General features: G+C 37.0%; 1 protein-coding gene across 1 annotated transcript in view; it reads right to left on the bottom strand.

Annotated features, from left to right (window-relative positions):
- TRHDE (thyrotropin releasing hormone degrading enzyme) overlaps nucleotides 1-21,342 on the bottom strand; it is a 419,008-nt gene that overhangs the window by 303,161 nt on the left and 94,505 nt on the right. Inside the window, exon 3 of the mRNA XM_025402213.1 lies at nucleotides 9,444-9,570. Coding sequence (XP_025257998.1) covers nucleotides 9,444-9,570 — 127 coding nt within the window. The remainder of the gene's footprint in view (nucleotides 1-9,443; nucleotides 9,571-21,342) is intronic.

Raw genomic sequence — 21,342 nt, 5'->3', positions numbered from 1 at the left:
GATTTTGAGATATGTTCCATCAATACCGAATTTATTGAGCGTTTTTAGCATGAAGGGCTGTTGAATTTTGTCAAAGGCCTTTACTGCATCTATTGAGATAATCATGTGGTTTTTGTCTTTGGTTCTGTTTATATGCTGGATTACATTTATCGATTTGTGTATGTTGAACCAGCCTTGCATCCCAGGGATGAAGCCCACTTCATCATGGTGGATAAGCTTTTTGATGTGCTGCTGGATTCGGTTTGTCAGTATTTTATTGAGGATTTTTGCATCGATGTTCATCAGGGATATTGGTCTAAAATTCTCTTTTTTTGTTGTGTCTCTGCCAGGCTTCGGTATCAGGATGATGTTGGCCTCATAAAGTGAGTTAGGGAGGATTTCCTCTTTTTCGATTGATTGGAATAGTTTCAGAAGGAATGATACCAGCTCTTCCTTGTACCTCTGGTAGAATTTGGCTGTGAATCCATCTGGTCCAGGACTTTTTCTGGTTGCTAGGCTATTAATTGGTGTCTCAATTTCAGAGCCTGTTATTGATCTATTCAGGGATTCAACTTCTTCCTGGTTTAGTCTTGGGAGAGAGGGATTTATCCATTTCTTCTAGGTTTTCCAGTTTATTTGCGTAGAGGTGTTTATAGTATTCTCTGATGGCAGTTTGTATTTCTGTGGGGTCAGAGGTGATATCCCCTTTATCATTTTTTATTGCATCTATTTGATTCTTCTCTCTTTTCTTCTTTATTAGTCTTACTAGTGGTCTATCAATTTTGCTGATCTTTTCAAAAAACTAGCTCCTGCATTCATTGAGTTTTTGAAGGGTTTTCTGTGTCTCTAACTCCTTCAGTTCTACTCTGACCTTAGTTATTTCTTGCCTTCTGTTAGCTTTTGAATGTGTTTGCTCTTGCTTCGCAAGTTCTTTTAATTGTGATGTTAGAGTGTCAATTTCAGATCTTTCCTGCTTTCTCTTGTGGGCATTTAGTGTTATAAATTTCCCTCTACACACTGCTTTAAATGTGTCCCAGAGATTCTGCTATGTTGTATCTTTGCTCTCATTGATTTCAAAGAACATCTTTATTTCTGCCTTCATTTCGTTATGTACCCAATAGTCAATCAGGAGCAGGTTGTTCAGTTTCCATGTAGTTGAGCGGTTTTGATTGAGTTTCTTAATCCTGAGTTCTAGTTTGATGGCACTGTGGTCTGAGAGACAGTCTGTTATAATTTCTGTTCTTTTTACATTTGGTAAGGAGTGCTTTACTTTCAACTATGTGGTCAATTTTGGAATAAGTGTGATGTGGTGCTGAGAAGAATGTATATTCTGTTGATTTTGGGTGGAGAGTTCTGTAGATATCTATTAGGTCCACTTGGTGCAGAGCTGATTTCGATTCCTGGATATCTTTGTTAACTTTCTGTTTCGTTGATATGTCCAATGTTGACAGTGGGGTGTTAAAGTCTCCCCTTATTATTGTGTGGAAGTCTAAGTCTCTTTGTAAGTCTTGTAAGTCTCTAAGGACTTGCTCTGTGAATCTGGGTGCTCCTGTATTGGGTGCATATATATTTAGGATAGTTAGCTCTTCTTGTTGAATTGATTCCGTTACCATTATGTAATGGCCTTCTTTGTCTCTTTTGATCTTTGTTGGTTTAAAGTCTGTTTTATCAGAGACTAGGATTGCAACCCCTGCCTTTTTTTGTTTTCCATTTGCTTGGTAGATCTTCCTCCGTCCCTTTATTTTTGGAGAATGGAACCAAGTTGGAAAACACTCTGCAGGATATTATCCAGGAGAACTTCCCCAACCTAGCAAGGCAGGCCAGCATTCAAATTCAGGAAATACAGTGAACGCCACAAAGATCCTCCTCAAGAAGAGCAACTCCAAGACACATAATTGTCAGATTCACCAAGGTTGAAATGAAGGAAAAAATATTAAGGGCAGCCAGAGAGGAAGGTTGGGTTACCCACAAAGGGAAGCCCATCAGACTAACAGCAGATCTCTCAGCAGAAACTCTATAAGCCAGAAGAGAGTGGGGGCCAATATTCAACATTCTTAAAGGAAGGAATTTTAAAACCAGAATTTCATATCCAGCCAAACTAAGTTTCATAAGTGAAGGAGAAATAAAATCCTTTACAGACAAGCAAATGCTGAGAGATTTTTGTCACCACCAGACGTGCCCTACAAGAGCTCCTGAAGGAAGTACTAAACATGGAAAGGAACAACTGGTACCAGCCACTGTGAAAACATGCTGAAATGTAAAGATCATCGATGCTAGGAAGAAACTGCATCAACTAACAAGCAAAATCACCAGCTAACATCATAAGGACAGGATCAAAATCACACATAACAATATTAACCTGAAATGTAAATGGGCTAAATGCTCTAATTAAAAGACACAGGCTGGCAAATTGGATAAAGAGTCAAGACCCATCAGTGTACTATATTCAGGGGACCCATCTCACATGCAGAGAAATAAAGGGATAGAGGAAGATCTACCAAGCAATGAAGGAAACATTTTGAGAGTTAATTCACATTACATAAAATTAGACCAAACTACAAAACTATATAAAGAACCCTCAGAGATTTTATTTTAAAAGGCTGTATTACTTTAGGCCAGTAACAAAACACATACATAGTAACTGAGTATTTACCTAATCAAAGACAAGGCAAGAAAAGTCATACTTTAAAAAACATAAGAAAAGGTTCAAACTATGAGATATTTGATAAAGATCAAGATAGTATTACATAAGTGTAACCTCAAATTAAAAACTGCAAACATATTCACTAAAGACAAAAACACATAACCACAGAGGATAAAATGTCCAGAATCATTATAAATATTTTATATAAATTTAATAATACAAATATGTGATGAAAAAGCTTTAGTATTTGCAAGTAGTAAATTATCATCATCATTACAATCATCATCATCACAATAAAAATATATATTTATTATATTTTAAGCAAAAATGAATCATGTAAGCTAGCCTCTTATTTGTGAACCTCAATAGGGTAATTTATCCCATAATTTATCTATTCTGTTATGGAAAAATGTTGACTCCATCAGCATGATACATAGATCCTAGGGTATTCATGGACTTTCCTACTACACAATTCTCAAAATGGCCTCTCCTCTCGTTTCTTCTCCAATTAAATTCATGTATTTTTTGGTCCAGCATGAAGTAAAAATAAGATTTCTCTTTATGTGTATTTTATTCCTACAGCATTGTACAACGATCCCACTCTTTTAGCATAATACTAAATATTTACTGTACAAAATGTTGGTGCTTGATTATATTCTATATTTTGTGAGTCTTTAATTCATTCATTTCTGTAAATATTGCATTGTCTCAACAAAACCACAATCTCCTTGAGGGCAGAAATTCTAGTTACAAAACACCTGAGCTGCCTCTACAATCATAGCACTGTTCCAAATAAGTACTGAATTCTTCATAAAAGCATGGTGTCTTGAAAAAAAGCAATCAAACTCCTTTTTGAAACATTGATTTACAAATTACAGAGTAGTAGTAGAAGGAAACTGAACATTGTCATTAACTGAAGTCTAAATAGGGTGAATAACAAAATATTACAATATAAACCTGAGTCATTTTATCCGACGTCTAATTAATTATACTGCACGTATGATTAAAACATATTTGCAATACTCATATGTCTTCAGGTTAATACAATTATGAGTTATAACACATGTACTTTTTTAAGTTTTCAAATTCTCTTCAAAGACCATCAGTAAAAATATCAGTAAAAAATTAACAAAAATAGCTGTTATATCATTCCTCTAACAATCAAATCATTGAGTTTATAAGGCAACCTATATTTTAATCTCTGAATTATTTAAATTTCTGGAATCCATTTCAGCAGAATCCCAAGATTTTGGAGCCAGACAGCCTGGGTTTAAATTTCAAATCTACGTTTACTGCTGTGTGATCAAAACATATTACTTAGTCACTGAGTGCCTAAATTTCCTCATCTGGAAAATGGAAAAAAAAAGGAATTACCAGAAAAAGCTGAAATAAAGATTAAATGGGGGGCCAGGCACAGTGGCTCACCTGAGGTCAGGAGTTCAACACCAGTCTGACCAACATAGTGAAACCCCATCTCTACTAAAAATACAAAAATTAGCTGGGTATGGTGGCACACGCCTATAGTCCCCGCTACAGGATAGGCTGAGACAGGAGAATCACTTGAACCCGGAAGGCGGAGGTTGCAGTGAGACAAGATCATGCCATTGCACTCTAGCCTGGGCAACAAAGCCAGACTCCATCTCAAAAAAAAAAAAAAAAAAAAAAGATTCAATGGGTTAGAATGGTCAAAGCCCTTAAAAGTGGCTCACATTTCGTAAACACAAATAGTTGTCATTTTATCGATATGCTTTTGAGATATAAAAAAGATAATTTTTTTATATGTCTACAACTTTCTTTTAAAGTAACACTCCATGCCTCTGACAGTTCTTATGAAAATACGGTGCATAGATATAGAAAGGATTGCTGTATTGTATTAAGTAGGTGCTATACCTCTTATTACAATTTAATACCAAGAAATAGAAAATCTCTGCAAACCTTAGTTTTAATTACCACAGTTAGAGATTTAAAAACAAATTTTCACATAGTGTGCACTGGTTACTTATTTTGGCTTATCAATGATAAAGGAGAGCCTTTATGTAACAAAGAGAATAAATTATTATCCTAACAGCAAGAATCAGATATTATCCTAACAGCAAGAATCAGAATTCCTCTTAGGGAACTATCCTGATAAACTACTTGAGGTGGAAATTCAAATCCTTAGAGATGAACTAGCATGAGATGAGGCCACAGTGGAGAAATTTAAACTAATTACACATCAGAAATAAAAATGAATTCGGGAAGAAAGAATGTATTGTAGAGTTTATGACAGAACAGAAAAACGACTTTTGAGAGAAGAAGAATCCAATACTAAGTTTTAAGACTTTGTTTGTACTTTCTTGTTTGTCTGTTTTGCAGTGTAACACCCTGAAATTCACACAGACAAACATTCCCTCCAAAGCCTCAGTAAAGTCAGGCCAACTGGTGGAGAGTCTTCCTATTTATTTATTTATTTATTTCAATTTTTGGTTTTCTAATGCAAACCAATGAAAGAGGCAAATTTCACACCTCCCTGGACATGATTTGGGACAGGAATAATTTGTGACGTAAGAATGCCATCACTTCAGCAGAAACAGCTCTTCTTCAGAGGTGGGTATTGTTAATATTGTTATACCACAGGTCCGTCTCCCTCTCCCTCCATTCCCAGAACCCTCCCTACTGAACATTTTTAGAAATGCAAACAGATGATCTTCACTCACTGCTTCTAGTCACTGTCTCCCTTCCCCAACCCCATGCCCATTTGCTTTTAAGCACACCTGTCAAGTCTGTATTCTAGAACTGCTTTTGTCAAGGTCACCGGTGACCTTCATATTGCTAGCATCAATGAATGGTTAATTCTGAGACCTCATCTAACTTGATTTAACACAAGTTAGATGTGTGTGATTTTGAGGAACCACAAAAAATCTGTGAATATATTACCAGACTGAGAATATATATCTATAATTTATGCTTCCTTTTTTTTCTTTGGAATTAACTATCTTTATTCCCAATATGCAAAGTATTACTTACTCTTTGAAATGCTTTCTCCACTTGATGTTCCCGACACCACAAACACCTGGTTCCCTTAACATCAACCATATGCTGCCGCTCAGTCGTCATTTCTGACTCCTAGGAGTCTTCAGCCTCTGAACATGGGACCAGTGCCCGCTTGCTCCTATTTTCTATCTGCCTTCACTGCTGTGGTAGTCCCATTCAGCTTCACAGCTTTACACAACATAATATGCTGGCAAATGTACATCTCTAGTCAGATTACTCACCCAAATTCCTGGATTTCTTAAAGACATAAAAGTGCTACCTAAATGTTAAATAGACAGGTCAATCTCAAAAATTATCACCTTCCACAATCTTTCTGTCTCAGTAAAAGGCACTCCCACTCTCCTAGTTCTCAAGCCAAAAGCCTTGGAATTGCCCTGGATGCCTCTCTTTCTCTTACAATCCCATATTCCATTCACTATTAAAAGCTTTTGTATCTACTTACAATATATATCCAGAATGGCACCACTTCTGACCTCTAACTGTTAACATCCTCATCCAAGCAGCCATCATATTTTGTCTGAATTTTGCTATAGCCTCTTAGCTAGTTGTCACGCCTCTGTCATGTCCTCTTACAGCAGGTTCTTTCAACATTGGTAGTATTGATATTTTGGGCTAAATAACTGTTGTGAAGAGCTATTCGGTGCATTGTAGGATGGTTAGCAGTATCCACCGGGCCTCTACCAACTAACTGCTAGTAGCACACACTGTACTCACCTCCCAAGTTGTAATAAACAAAAATGTCTCCAGATATTACCAAATGCATCTGAGGGACAAAGTTGTCCCACAATTGAGAATCATTGCCTTACAGTGTATTCTCATTTTAGCCACAGAATGACCCTTTACAACATTAATCAGATTATTATATAATGCCTCTGCTTAAAACGGACCCATAGATTTCCATCTCACAAAACAATAAAGAAGAAAGAGAGAGAGAGAAAGAAAGAGAGAGAGAGAGAAAGAAAGAAAGAAAGAAAGAAAGAAAGAAAGAAAGAAAGAAAGAAAGAAAGAAAGAAAGAAAGAAAGAAAGAGAGAAAGAAAGAAAGAAAGAGAGAGGAGAGAGAGGGAGGAGAGGGAGGGAAGGAGGGAGGGAGGGAGGGAGGGAAGGAAGGAAGGAAGGAAGGAAGGAAGGAAGGAAGGAAGGAAGGAAGGAAGGAAGGAAGGAAGGAAGGAAAGAAGGGAGGGAGGGAGGGAGGAAAAGAGGGAGGGAGGGAGCTGCAGCCTGCTGGTGGTCCATGATCTGCCACCTACCCATTCCTCCTTGACCATATCATCTACTTCTCACCCCTTTACTCACTCTGCTCCTGTCACACTTGCATCTTTGTTGTTCCTCAAAAATACCAGGAAAACTTTCACCTCAATATCTAGGCACTTTTTTCCCTCTGCCTGTAGTTTTTGCCCCATGGTATCTGCTGAGTTTAGTCCTTCACTTAAAAGCCATCTTCCCAATGAAGCCTTCCATGATTGCCCATTTTAAAAACTCATCCCCTTTCCCATGTCCAATCTGTCCCCCATGCTTCCTATCCCTCTGTTCTAGCTTTATTTTTAATGGCATGCATCTCCAATCTGATATGCTATAAATGTTACTAATTGCTTTAATGTCTATATTCATCTAAAAGAATGTAAGCCCCAGAAGAGAGAAGAATTTTGCCTTTTTCATTCACTGGTATATCTGCTTCCCATAGAAAAATGTCCATGGTAGGCAATCAATAAATGCTTATAGAACAAATTAGGGCATGCAGAAAGAGTTGAATAGGTCTCAAAAACCATCTTAGATATGAAGGGTCAAGGCAGCCTCAGCTGATATCTAGGATACATCCATATGCATCACCAACAAAGACTAAACTGGTTTCCATAGAATTTATTTAAAATATGATTCATAATGTATAATGGAAAGTAGGCACTTGTCAAAATGCATATGTGCTTACGGGTTTTTATGTAAGGGGTATTTACAAAGCATATTTATAAATCCATTAACATAGATCTAAATATCTGTAGATATATAAAATAAGTAGAACTTTAAGAGAAATTTTACAAAGCACCATGGGCTATGGTAACTCCCCTAGATACATAAAAGGAAGTATGCTGGGATAAGTCAAGTCATTCAGTTATATACACCATAAGGTAGCTTAACAAGAAGTGGTAATGATGAACAAAGCTCTTTTCTACAGATGAAAGGCTGCATGGTTCAATTGTGAGTGAAATAGAGGAACAGAAATGCTTCCTGCGCAAGCTGATGGTTACATGGAACCCCCTGACATTATACATTGAGTTCCTCTGCTAATTACTGGTCTGAAGGGGACAAATAAAGATCCACATTTTATTTCTCTTGCTGAACTTGCAATATAAGCACTTGTGAATTTTACATTAGGGTCAAGCTGGGAAGTTCCCAGCCAGTTATACCTGGAGTAGATAACAGTGCCACCTTCCATGCAAATGAGGTCAAGTATTCCTTTCTGCCTTGGGTGACCACCAGGGAGATTTCAGTGTAACAGGTTCTAACAGGGAAGTTGGTATACAGGGAGAAAAGAGAAGGAAAACAGAACAAAACAAAACATTGATCCTGTTTAAAATAAAATTTTGTCTATGAATTCTAAAAGCACATATTTCAAAAAGATCTCAGAATTTTGTAATATCACTCATAAAAATTGTATGTCAGGCCCATTGATAACAATATCAACTATTCTCTTAACTTTCTGAACTAACAACTACTCATTGCAAGACCAATAAAGCTACACAGCAGGCAAGTACTTTAATGAAAGCGGCCCGGTTCTCCATGGAGGGGAACCTGTGGTTCAAACACAAAAACTTTTGATCAAGTAAGCACTTTATTCTTGCCATTGAGAAATACCTTTAATGTGGAATCTGATCAAAAATGCTCTTGGGGAAGATAAGGGAAGAGGAGAGATGAGAGGGGAACAAAGGACTGTTGTGATGTAATATTTCAAAACAGGTTTTCTGGGAAGGAAAAATAATTTCCACAGTTCTAATGCATGTAGGTACCCTTCTAACTTCCTGGAAAGTATTGTTCACTCCCTGGCAAAAACAGCAGCCTCATTGAAATTCAGAAAACCAATTAATTCATTTATGCATTTGACCGACAATTACTGAGTGCATTCTCTTTGTAAAAGAAAGAAATATAAGAACATTCACAGAGAATACAATCTCCATTATTACCAAGTTTCTCTTCTCTTTTATTTGTATTCTATTTACTATAACATTATACTAGATATATGACTGAACAAAAATAATCTAAGGGATAACATACATCGAGGTCTGACATGTGAAAATTTGGAAAGAGAAACAAATCAATGAATGTCTTCTCCAGATAAAATAGTGAGTTGTTTGGGGAGTCATCAAGACCTAGTTTGAAATCCCAACCCCTTCACTTACTGGCTGTCTAGATGAATGGAAAATTCCCTGGGTCTCAACTCCCTTATATGGAAAATGTTCTAGTTGTACCTACCCCCATGGTAGTTTTACTGATTAAATATGATGTTGGCAAGCACCCCTCCATAGTACATATTCAACAAATTATAGCTATTTGGCTTGTCTCTTGGAATCCTAAACTAACATAATGCCTTTCTTAATTCCTATGAGCACTTCTTGGCAAGACTCCAGAAACACTAAATCTTATTTTACCTCTTCAAAAGAAATTATTTTACACTTATCTTCTCTAAAAATATAAATCTCAGAATGTTCATGCTTCTGGATGGCCCAAATAAACACATGAAGAAGAAATTCCACTTTCAAGGAGCCCTTCCAATAAAATAACCAAGAAAATTCTTACCTAGTTTTGGCAAGGAATAGGGCACTTTAAAGTAGTCTTCATAAAATTCTATTAATCTCTTTGTTATATGGAGAGCATAGTCCCCGGATCCTCTTCTGATAGCATCAGGTCTTGCATATAATCGTACCTAATTAAAAATATATATAAAAGTTACTTTAGCCTTTTAGCGCTTGAGTTTTATCTTCCCTGCAAATACAAATCTACACAAATCACTTAGAATACTACAAAATTTAAACAGGATTCTTGTTCATACGCTACATCAAAGCACACTGGGGCTGAAAGGACCAAACTTAAACAATTGAAGTCATTGAAGTAACCAAGTAGAGCAAGTCACAATTTCCTCGCTTTACAAGATGACATTGAGAAGATTTACACACTTTGCATCAAAATAAATATTCAACGTTATCACTTACATGTGCTTGCTAGAGATAGGAAGGTACAGTGGATTAGTATAATGGGACCCTGACTATGCTGAAAGTAGCCAGGATATGGTGGCTTGGCAGGAGAAAAAATTCATGGTTTGTTAAAGACAGGTTATATCAAGCTTCCGAAGTATTATCAGACTGAGAATATATATCTGTAATTTATGCTTCCTTTTTTTCTTTGGAATCAACTATATTTATTCCCAATATGCAAAGTAAGGATAGAAAAGTTTTCATGTATACAAGCAATCACCATTCTGGAAGGCTGTCTGCAACTGCTCCTGGCTTCAAACTCAGTAGAGTAATTCATATTTCTAACACAATCCAGATACTTAATACTGATTTTTAAAGTAAGCATTGTATATTATCTAGTCCTTGGCAAAAAAAAAAAAAAAAAAGCCTAAAGCAAGTAACGTAAAACTGAACAAAACTAACAATTGTATAGAAAAGGTTAAAATGAGATTAGTTTTCATAAAGCTTTCATAAAGCTATCTAGCATCTTTCTTTCCAAAGGCTAAATCTATTTTTCACAGATGTGGTCCCTAATCCTCATATCAATTCTATGAATAAGAAATATGTATTTTGTGGAGCAGTTGAGAGTACAGTGGCTTGGGAGATGGATTTTAGTCCTACTCTGCCACTAACCAAGGTGGGTGATATTGAACAAATTAGTTAATTTCTTTGGGTCTCAAATGTTCTCATTTATAAAATGAAAGTGTTGGCCACCAGCTGGCTGCTAAAGTGCTTTCAGTTCTAAAACACATTACTTCCAATCCCATTTTACAGATAAGGGAATTTGTGGTATTTTCAAATACCTAAAAAAAAGTGTTTACTCAGAATACAGAAGTGAATACTTACATTCAATAAAAAAAGAAAGTTGTACTCATTAAATATTTACATTCAATTAAAAAACAAAAAAAGCTGTACATGTTATACATCATTTATTATGATTTATAATAAAAATTGATTATATGATTAACTATTATCTCTGCCTAAGGAGAGAGAACAGAAATGTGTGTAATTAAAAAGAGTATAAAGTCAAGGAAAACACATTCTGACTGTATGTTCGAAAGACTTGTAATGCACTAAGTTATTTACTAAATTCTATAACAATTATTTACTGAAATTGTGAAGCTACTTTCCTACCAACAACTAAATAAAACATCAAATTTAGTCTACAGTCACCAACAATTTGGGCTGGCAGTATTAAAAAACCAAAAACTATCAGGAAGACTACCTGCAACAGCAGAACTTGACACTCTTAAGAAGGCAGTGGTTAGGATCCCCTACCCCTGACAATAACTGTGAATAAATATGCAATATCTGAAGTAAAGTTCCTAGGAAGCAGACCTTTAAAAAAAGATGAATGTACAAGTGATTTAATAAAGAAGTGCTCTAAGGAGAAACTTACAGGAGAATGGGGGAAGCAAGAAGATGGAGTATAATAAACCAAGTAAGGGTGCAATTTCAGGTGAAGTCCTGGACTCAGCCTGATCCACAGGAGCTCTGGAGTGTGAATTACACTGGCGAGTTCACACTGCCTTGGGGCAAGAGAACTAGACATCCATACTCTTGCACCTTGTCACTGGCTACTGGTTACCAAGGGGAAGACATAAAACCCCAGGCACTTCTGGTTCTTGAGCATCTTGATGATGCAGGTCTCACTGCCCAGAGATAGTCCTTTGGAGAAGATGTCCTGTGTGAGCTGTTAGGAGCAAAGCAGTGGGAGCTAGAAGATATGCATACCAAACAGGAAAAGGGATCTAGTCTGTCTATGCACCAACAACATTCACAAGAGACAGTTTTCATTAATTGTGCATTCATTCATTCAACAAATATTTATTTGGCACCCACCTTGTATCAGGGCCTGGACTAAGCATATGTAATTTAGCAATGACGAAGGCATGCATTATTGAGATAAAAAGCAATGAAGATGCAATCACCATTCTCAAAGACCTTCTCATTTATTAAGTTACATTGTGACCACAGATAATGATACCTGCCATATGAATGGTAAAATATAAATGTAAAATGGATACTGGGGAAGAATGGATAGCTTTCAAAAGATTCTACATAAAGTATCTAGTAGATTCATGTTAAAACCATAACTGGAACTACTCTAAAATGATACAGCAAATGTCACTGGTTTTACTCAGGATGCTTCCCTGTTTTTGGCGGAAACACAGCCATTCCTATCAATCAATCTTACCAGTTAGTCAAGCTATCTGTACACCCAGACAAGAGAAACACAATTAAATTAATCTGGTTGTCAAGATTTGACAGAAATGATCCAATTTAAGCAAGAAGATAAAACATATACATGTTTAGCACAGTGTCTTCATTTGCTCATTCAAACCTTTATTGTGTACCTGCTGTGCACCAGACATTGTACTAGGGAATAGAAATAGAACAGTAAAATTCCTACTGTACAATGAGCAAGACATTTATACTTACTGCTCTTAAGAGGTTCATAATATGTGGAAAAACAAACAAATAAATTAACAACAAAAATACAATGTGAGAAATACAACAATGTGCCCTCTCTTCCCTCCCATTACAAAGGATGAACTGACTAAGCTCCTATCCAAGGCTAAGCTCTTCACATTTAATCTCCTCTTGCCTTTTCAAAGGCATAATTCCCCAAATACCCCCCTTTATCTTCCACATCACCAATCTATGCTTTCTTGATCACAGTTCCTCCAGCTATGGTTTCCAGATAATGCTCCTTGAAAGAGTTTCCTGTATAGCCAAGGTGAACATGTCAGTTAACAGCCAAACCAAAACACATCTGAGAATACTTACAACCTGAGACTATCAGTGCAAGTAAGGCTTTCACCTATTTATACTCCCTTTTTCTAGTCTTCCTTGAATGCATTTCACAACAAGGCTTTCGTTCCCACTACTCTACCAGAACTGTTCACATAAAGATCACTAATGGCCTCAAGATACCAAATCCAACAGTCAGTTCTCAGTCTTCAACATGCTTCAGCTGTCAGCAGCATTTGCACAGCTGATAGATCACTTCCTGTCCTTAAAGCATTTTATTCACTTCTCTTACTTTTCTATCTATCTCACTGCCACTCCTCAGTCTCCTGCCCAATTCCTCCTTCTACTCATCCCAATCACTGATAAACGTTGGAGGGTTCCCAAGTTTCAATACACAGATCTCTTCACTTTTCCGCTACACTCAGTTCCTTGGTGATAACATCTAGTCTCATGGCAATAAATATCATGTAGATGCCAAAAGTGTATCCAGTTATTCCAGACTTCCAAATGCATTAATTCAACTGTCCACTTGACATTGACATTTCTACTTAGAGATCTAACAAGCATCTCAAACTTAACAGGTCTAAAACCAAACTCCTGTTATCACACACACACACACACACACACACCTCTTCTCCTTCTAAAATCTTTCCCACCTCAGTTAATGGTAATTCTATCCTTCTATCCAGCTGTCCACTCCCAACCCCTGTATGTTCATCATCCTTGTTTTCCCTCTTACTCTCACACTCCATGTTCAATTAGTCAGCATATCCTAAGCTCTACCTTTAAAAATACATCCAGAATCCAACCAATTCTCACAACCCCACTACTACCACCCTGGTCCAAGCCTCTCCATTTCTTGCCTGAACGACTGCTTTATTTTCCTACTGATGCCTCATCCCTTGCTCCCTTCAAGCTGTTATGTATACAGCAATCAAAACTTTCTTGTTAAAATGAGCATCAAATCATGCACTCTTCCACTTTTCCTCCTTCAGTGGCTTCTCCCCTCACAGTAGAAGTCCAGGGTTTTACAAGGGCCCCAAATGTCCTATACTAATCTAGTCCCTTCTAGCTCTCCGGATTCATATTCTAGCACTTTGCTGCACACTAACTTCAATCCACCCATAACACTAGCTTCCTTGTCACTCCTCAAACATACCAGAGAGATTCTCGATCGAGGATTTGGAGTTTTCCCCTAGATAGCCCCATGGTTAGTTCCTCCATCTTCTTTAGATATTTGTCCAAATCCCACACTTTCTGAAAATCCTTCCCTCTGACCCCAGGACCGTCTATCTCCTTTTCTTGCTTTATTGTTTTCTGAAACACTTATCACCGTTTAGGAAAATATGTTTTATTTATTCATTTTACTTCCTGCTACCATTTTTTCAGAATGTACATTGTATGAGGGCAAAGATTTTTATCCACTAGCTCAAGCCACATGAAAGAGCCGGTTTTGTGAGTCGAAATATTTTGTTCAGTTTGCCTCTCAAATGCCTAGTACATACAACTTTGATGAATAAATGAGCAAATGAATGAGTTTCATAGGTATGTATAGGTCCTAAGGAAGTATGAAGTATGTAATAAGGACCCATCTCAGAGGAGGGGAAGTTTCAGCTGAATCTTGAAAGATGAGCTGGACATAGGAAGCTACCAAGAGGAGGATGATATCCCAGACGATGGTAACAATATGTACTATGGCAACGGTTCTGACCAAATAGTAAATGACCTTAAAGGGATTACTGAATACTGGGGTGTTATTTTAAAATGTGTGGGAATTGGCCGGGTGCGTGGCTCACGTCTGTAGTCCCAGCAATTTGGGAGGCCGAGGCAGGTAGACCACTTGAGGTCAGGATTTTGAGACCAGCCCGGCCAACACGGGGAAACCCTGTCTCTACTAAAAATATGAAAATTAGCTGGGTGTGGTGGTGCATGCCTGTAATCCCAGCTACCTGAAAGGCTGAGACAGAATAATTGCATGAACCCTGGAGGCAGAGGTGGCAGTGAGCCAAGATCATGCCATTGCATTCCAGCCTTGGTGACAGAGCAAGACTCCATCTCAAAAAATAATAATAATAATGAATTTTTAAAAAGTGTGGGAATTCATAGGAGGATATTAAGCCAGAACATGATAAAATTAGTTTCATATTTCAGAAAAACCACAGCAACCTATACTAGGTGAACTGAGGTACAGAAAGCTGCCTGTTAAAACTGCAGGCAGAAAGACTAATTAGAAAAGTGAGGAGATATATAGTGATAGGTGACACTGGAGAAGCAAAGAGAAGCTACAAAACATATTACACAAGTGTCTGTAAACCGAATTGCAAAATATGAATTTAATATCGTCAGCACAAGCAAGTCACTTAAAGATTTTAAGCCATAAAATGACATGATCGGAATCAGGTTTTAGCAGTCTATATTAGCTGCAGTGAAGATGATGGATTAGGAGGAAACAGAAACAAATAAAAGGACATGAGTTAGACTATTGTAGAAGTCCGGGTGAAAGATAACAGTGGTTTGGAATGGAGAGATGGCAGTAGGGATGCAGAGAAATAGATGGATTTATTCAATCAGTCCTAACACTCTGTTGAACATGTCCTTTAGTTACCAAGTAAAGCCAATTGTAGTCGCATTTTTACTTAAAAACAATCATTCACCTTATCTGTACTCCAGTATCTCACTCCAGTGACCTGCTGGAACACATGAGACCCAGTTGAACAAGTGGGAGAAAAGTACAAAATATTTTGCAAACTGAGTAATTACTGTATGGTTAATCAAGTGAATTTTGTAGAATAATTCACTTTATACTGTGAAAAAATCACAGTTGTTTTCTTCTTTTAGAGTAAGTAGGTCCCACTTAATCATAACACGGAGAGTAAATCTTCATAAACATAGCTATTACTCAAAAGTAATAAAATATAATTTTATTACACCTGCTTATTTGCAGCATTTTCTGACATTCCATGGTAAGAGCCCAGCTCTGAAACTGTAAATAGCTTACTAGGTTTTATCTCTTCCTCTGCAGAGCTTTTTCCAATAACCAATATGAACCAAACTCTATGAACATTTAGTCCAGTGGAAAGGACATTACACTAGGAAATGCAGGGACTGGAGGGTCAACTTCCCATAACTACTGTGCAGTTGTAAGAGTCATTAACTTCTCTGGGTCTCAGCTCAAAGTTCCTTCCAGGGGCTATAGTTTATCATTATCTATTTATTATATTATGTATGAGAGGTTGGTGTGTCATACAAACATGTCAAAACTCTTCTCATCTAGTCTGCATTTATTTTGAAGAGAAAATAATGAAAAGGGTTTTTTTTTTTTTTCCTGACACAGTTTTACTCCTTTACATTTTTTTATTTCCTTTGAAAACACAAACCAACTGCTCAGTTACCTTTCCCCATCCTTTACTCCTGTGTATTCTTCTTTGCTTTCCTGATTGGCCATGAACTTGGTACTGATTGAACAGAAATCACTGTAGTAGTAACCAATACAAAACAGAAGCTGGCTGTGGAAAAATACACTTATGACTTCACCCTGGTGGTACTACATCATAGTAATGAGCTAAGGTGGAGGACTACAAATTTTTGATCACTTAGAACAAACTGGGAGCTCCTATTGGTGTTTCTATGGGATCTAGCAGCCTTTACTCTGTAATTTCATGAATTCGCTATAAATATGTTTATTTCACCTCTTTACAGAATTTTAAGTATTTTTATCATTGAAAGGAAAAACATACTAAAGGCAGATATCGTCAATCCCATTGGTCATCTCACTTTCCCACAAGTCAAAGATGGCAATAAAGTTTCAGCTATCCTGACAATGTGGGTGGCTGCCTAGAGGACATGTTGGGAAGAATCCTGAGACCATATCTGGACTTGGCAGAAAAAAGTGCTGTAATCCGTGAAATGCCGGCTGTGCACACAAGGGTAGGAAACACAGCGCTGGTGCCAGATACTCAACACTATTAGGGTAGAATATTCTTTAGGAAAAGTGTCAAAATGGAAGAGAACTTCAGATAGATTTGAATTAATTATATCTCATAGTTGTGCAATTTAGAAAAAGAACATCAAAGACTGTTTAAGGATTTCATCAACGGGATTTTTCAGTTAATTTATTTATTCAGTTAATAGTTAATAAGGGTCTATTAAGGGTCAGGTCACTATTCACATGCTGAGTGTTCAAAGGTAAGCAAAAGACAAAAGCTCCCTTCTTTCAAGAAGCTTGTAGTCCACTGGGGGAGACACAATAACATGGTCCTATAATTTAGAATAACAAAGTGGATCTAATTTACATGCGCTCTTCAGAAAAGTTTTACCTAAAGAGATGGTGACTCAGAGGAACAAGGTCAGAGTCCCATGAAAGTAAAGATGAGCAATTATTCAAATTATTACATATAAAGTTCTACCTTTCATTGTACTAAAATTTTCGAAAGAAAGGTAAAAATACATATATAATCACAATATGATGCAAAATCATAAAAAAGACACATTCAGTTGTCAGAATTATTATGAAATCTACAAAATAAATTTAGAGACTTTCTTCTAATAATTTAATGTACCTTAAGTTTATCATCATAAACTACCTGGAGTTAGCAATAAATTCTGATTTTGTTGGTTAAGAATTTGAAGAGATTTTCTAGTCATCGATTCGCTTTCAAGGGAATGAAACTAAATCTCTCTGTCTAAAGCCTTTCTTCTAGACTGTATTAATTATCTGTTGTTTAAAAATGACTTGTGGTAGTTGTTATATAATTATGTAAAACAGTGTATAGTTACACCACACAGCCAAGAAAAAGAAAAAAACATTTACAACAGTAGTGCACCTGTTAAAGACTTAAATAACATTTTCTCTAATTTGACATTTGTAATTTGGTACTTTAAGTTAAATAAACCTTCTGACTTGCCAGAGCTATTCTCTGAGAAAATTTTACGCTGCAAGAGTACATTAGAAACTTTGGAAGACATAGTAATTATTTCATAGCTTTAAAATACCACTATAACAATACATTTACTTTTCCTTTTGCCTATAACTGAAAAACTAGTCCCCCTCTTTAATAATTCAACACAACAATGCACTGAATTGCAGCCAGTAAAGCTGAATTAATTCACCTATGTGAATATAATTTGATTTGGGGGTTCTTCCTACAAATCAGGAAAACAGAACAAGCCAGGGAAAAAGGAGCAGGTTGACACGAAGAGGAAAGGATGTTGTAAACAAGAAACTAAAAGCCCAGGGGTATTAGTCTTATTTAAAATTCAGAAGATAACATTCTTTTTCCTAAGCAAAAGGGAAATAAATACACATGAAAATCTAACAGAAACAGGGAACTAACGCCCAGATTCACATTCAAGAGCCAATAAACATAAAGAAGAGACTGGAAGGAGGAAGGGGAAGGCACTGGCCCGGGAGTGGAAGGTGGCAGAGGTCAGAGAGCCTTGACCTCTCATATGAAGACTGGACATGTGGCGCTGAGGAGTTGAAAGCCACTGCCGAGTTTGAGGCAGAGTGACATGATTGAAAACGACAAAGACAGAATTATTTAGGCAACAGAACTTAAGACGCATTGAGACAAGAAGACCAGTGAGTAGAAAAGCGTAATATTACAGGTGAAGAATTTGTTCTGTGGTTTTTATGGCAAGAACAGCCAGTAATAGGCACTCTCCATTACCAGAGTCAAAGAACTCATTCTCAGAAGGAGGAGAATTTACAATTGGTGATGGATGGGGAGTAAAATCTCGGTGCTAAGAAGGAGGCACATGATGATATGAAAACCACAACTACCTCAAAACCTAACAAAAACACATTGCAGAAAGAAATCTCAGAGCCTCTCAGTGAATCTCACCAAGAATCTGCACCACAGATACATATAATAGATATTTTGAGAACAATTACTTAGACTTCTTTACTGAGGTCAAAAATCAGCCTTATGCTAAATTTCACACCATAGCAAATACCATTACAAGGCAAATCCGAGTATTGTCATTGATAAAGTTGCCCTAATGGCCTGTCCCTGCTTGTACTTTCCCCCTTCCCTCTTTATAGAATTTTACTAAAAAATCACTAAAAATTCTGAAACAGGTTTCCTACATCCTATGGGGATTTTTGGGCCCTGTCGCCCTTATTTTGTAGGTTTATAGACTCATCTTTCTACAGGACGTTAAGTTTCCTAACCATTGGGTCTGTCTTTTCACTCCTTACCGTGTCTAATATGATGCCTTGCACTCAATGGGGACTGACAATATGTTTCTGAGTCCCATAAAATGGCAATAAACTTGGAAGGTCCTTGTCCACTCTAGCAGTAAAATGCTGCTGTAATAGATTGATTACATCTTCCAACTGCATTTTGCCTCAGGCAAGGAAATTAGCAGTGTGGCATACTGTACAGTCTCTTCTTGTAAATCATTTCACATTTATTTACTAAGCTGTTGAATTTACAAGTTGAAGTTACTTACAGGGACTTCTAGGAACAGGAAGGACTTTGCTATATTCACGTTGATATTGTCACATTTTTCTAAACATGTATGTGGTAGGCTGAGTGATTGGCCCCCAAAGATAGCTACATCTTAATGTTACCTTCTACAGCAAAAAGAACTTTGCAGGTGTGATTAAATTAAGAGATTACTGGGTTACTGGAGATTATCCTGGATTATCCAAGTAGATCCTAAGTGTGATCACAAACGTCATTATAAGAGGGAGGTAGAAAGAGTTTGTTGGACCACCAAAGAGGAGAAGGCAATAGGATGACAGGAGCAGAGAGAAATGTGAAGAAATATGAAGATGCAAAGATGGAGAAAGGAGCCACAAGCCAGGGAAGGCAATGGATGCAGCATTAGAAGCTGGAAAGGCAGGGAACCAGATCACCCTGCAGAGCCTCCACAGGGACCAGTCCTGCACAGTCCTTGGTTTAGCGCTGTAAAACTCCTTTTGGATTTCTAATCTCCAGAAGAGTAAGACAATAAATTTGTGTTGTGTTAAGCCACTGAATTTGCAAAAATTTTTTACAGTTGCAATAGGAAGCTAATATATTACACCTTCTTATCTTCTTGCCAGTTAACTCACTGCTTCGGATTAGATTTTCAACTTCCTGTGGGAGCAGAGCGTGTGTTCTTTTTGTGCTTTTCTCTTTATTGTAGGTATAATTCTTCACAGCTGTCAAACTGCTAACTTTGGCACACCTGTATTACTCGCCTATATTATTACCAAGCTTGCAATACATTGATGCATGTAAGTGGTACACAGAAGAAAATGAAATAATTTTAAAAAGTTAAACTCATCTACAGTTATTTTTCTCCAAGTGTTGTCCCACAATGTTTGCATCAGAATCACCAAAGGTTATTGTTTGAAATTCAGATTCCTGGGCCTAACCACACCAGAAGTTCTGAATCATCTCTCCCAGGCAAGGCCCTGCATTTAACACACTTACAGTTGAATCACATGTATTCTAAAGTTGAAGAACCACTGGACTAGAATCACCTGAAGAAGCTTTTGTTCATTTAGCCCCACAACCAGCAAATCTCAAAGCTTGAAAGAAATATTTAGCAAAAGCCTAACACACAGGAAAAATATGTATCATGTTTCCTTAAATCTGTTTCAACATCAGAGTCTTCAACGAAGATACATTCAACATGGCTGTTATTATTTTTAACTGTAACAACTAATCTTTCTCCTGCACAATAAGCAATAACAGATAAGTTGGATCCAACATTTGGGAATCAGAAAAAGTTGGTTAAATCCTGTCACAGCCCAGAGATAAAACAGCAGTATTTAATCCCTCTGTGAAATCCCTCTGAGTACCTCTTTTGTAGTAAACTGAACTGCACTTTTTTGGTTGTTGGTTTGTTTTTAACAAGAGAATAAACTTACAGAATTTCCTTATTAAGCTATCTATTTTATGCCTGATCAAACTTCTTCAGCAAGACTGACAGCCAGGTACATCTGTTTGTAAATACAGGGGCTGAATGCAGAGTTGAATTCAGTATCAATTTAGTTTGGCCCATCAGTCCTTTGATTCCTTGATTCCCAGCTGCCTGCTGACCTCACTTTGACGAATGCCATCTTCCTCTCTAAATCAACACCATCCTGTTCAAGCACAGCATTCTGCCTTCACTGATTATCCCTCTTGTATATTTTAATGATGCTGGCATCCCTCTGTCCCCCAGGGTAAGAACTTCAGGAGTCATTTGTTTGTTCATTCATTTTACAAGCATTTATTGAGAAGCTATTTTGTGCCAGGACTTCTTCTAGGTGCTGAGGACATAGAGTGAACCAAACAAGTAGAAATCCCTACTATGGACAGCTTACATTCTCATAGGAAAGACAGGTAATAGCCAGATCAACACAATTTATAGGATGTTAAATAATAAGTTCACAGGGGATTAAGAAATGTCCAGTGCCAAGGAAAGCATCACTCAGAAGGTATTATTTGAGGAAAAATATAAAGTGAGGATGTGAGTAACAGGGATATAGGTTTCTGAGAGGAATGAATTCCAGGAACAGCCACTTATCCATGTCCGTAAAATCTTCATTGTATCAGTTCTCACACCTATCCATTCAACTCTTTTGTTAAATAAATTATAAAACGCCTACTCAAATAGAAAGTACAAAGAATAATATAACATTACTCTTATACCTCAAACAGATTTAATGTTGATATTTTTCCGCATATGCTTTGGGTATTTTTTATCTTTTACACTTTATTGCATCTTTCCAA

Source organism: Theropithecus gelada, chromosome 11, assembly GCF_003255815.1.
Source record: "Theropithecus gelada isolate Dixy chromosome 11, Tgel_1.0, whole genome shotgun sequence".
In the NCBI taxonomy this organism is placed as follows: Eukaryota; Metazoa; Chordata; class Mammalia; order Primates; family Cercopithecidae; genus Theropithecus; species Theropithecus gelada.
This window is presented reverse-complemented; position numbering and strand designations above follow the sequence as displayed.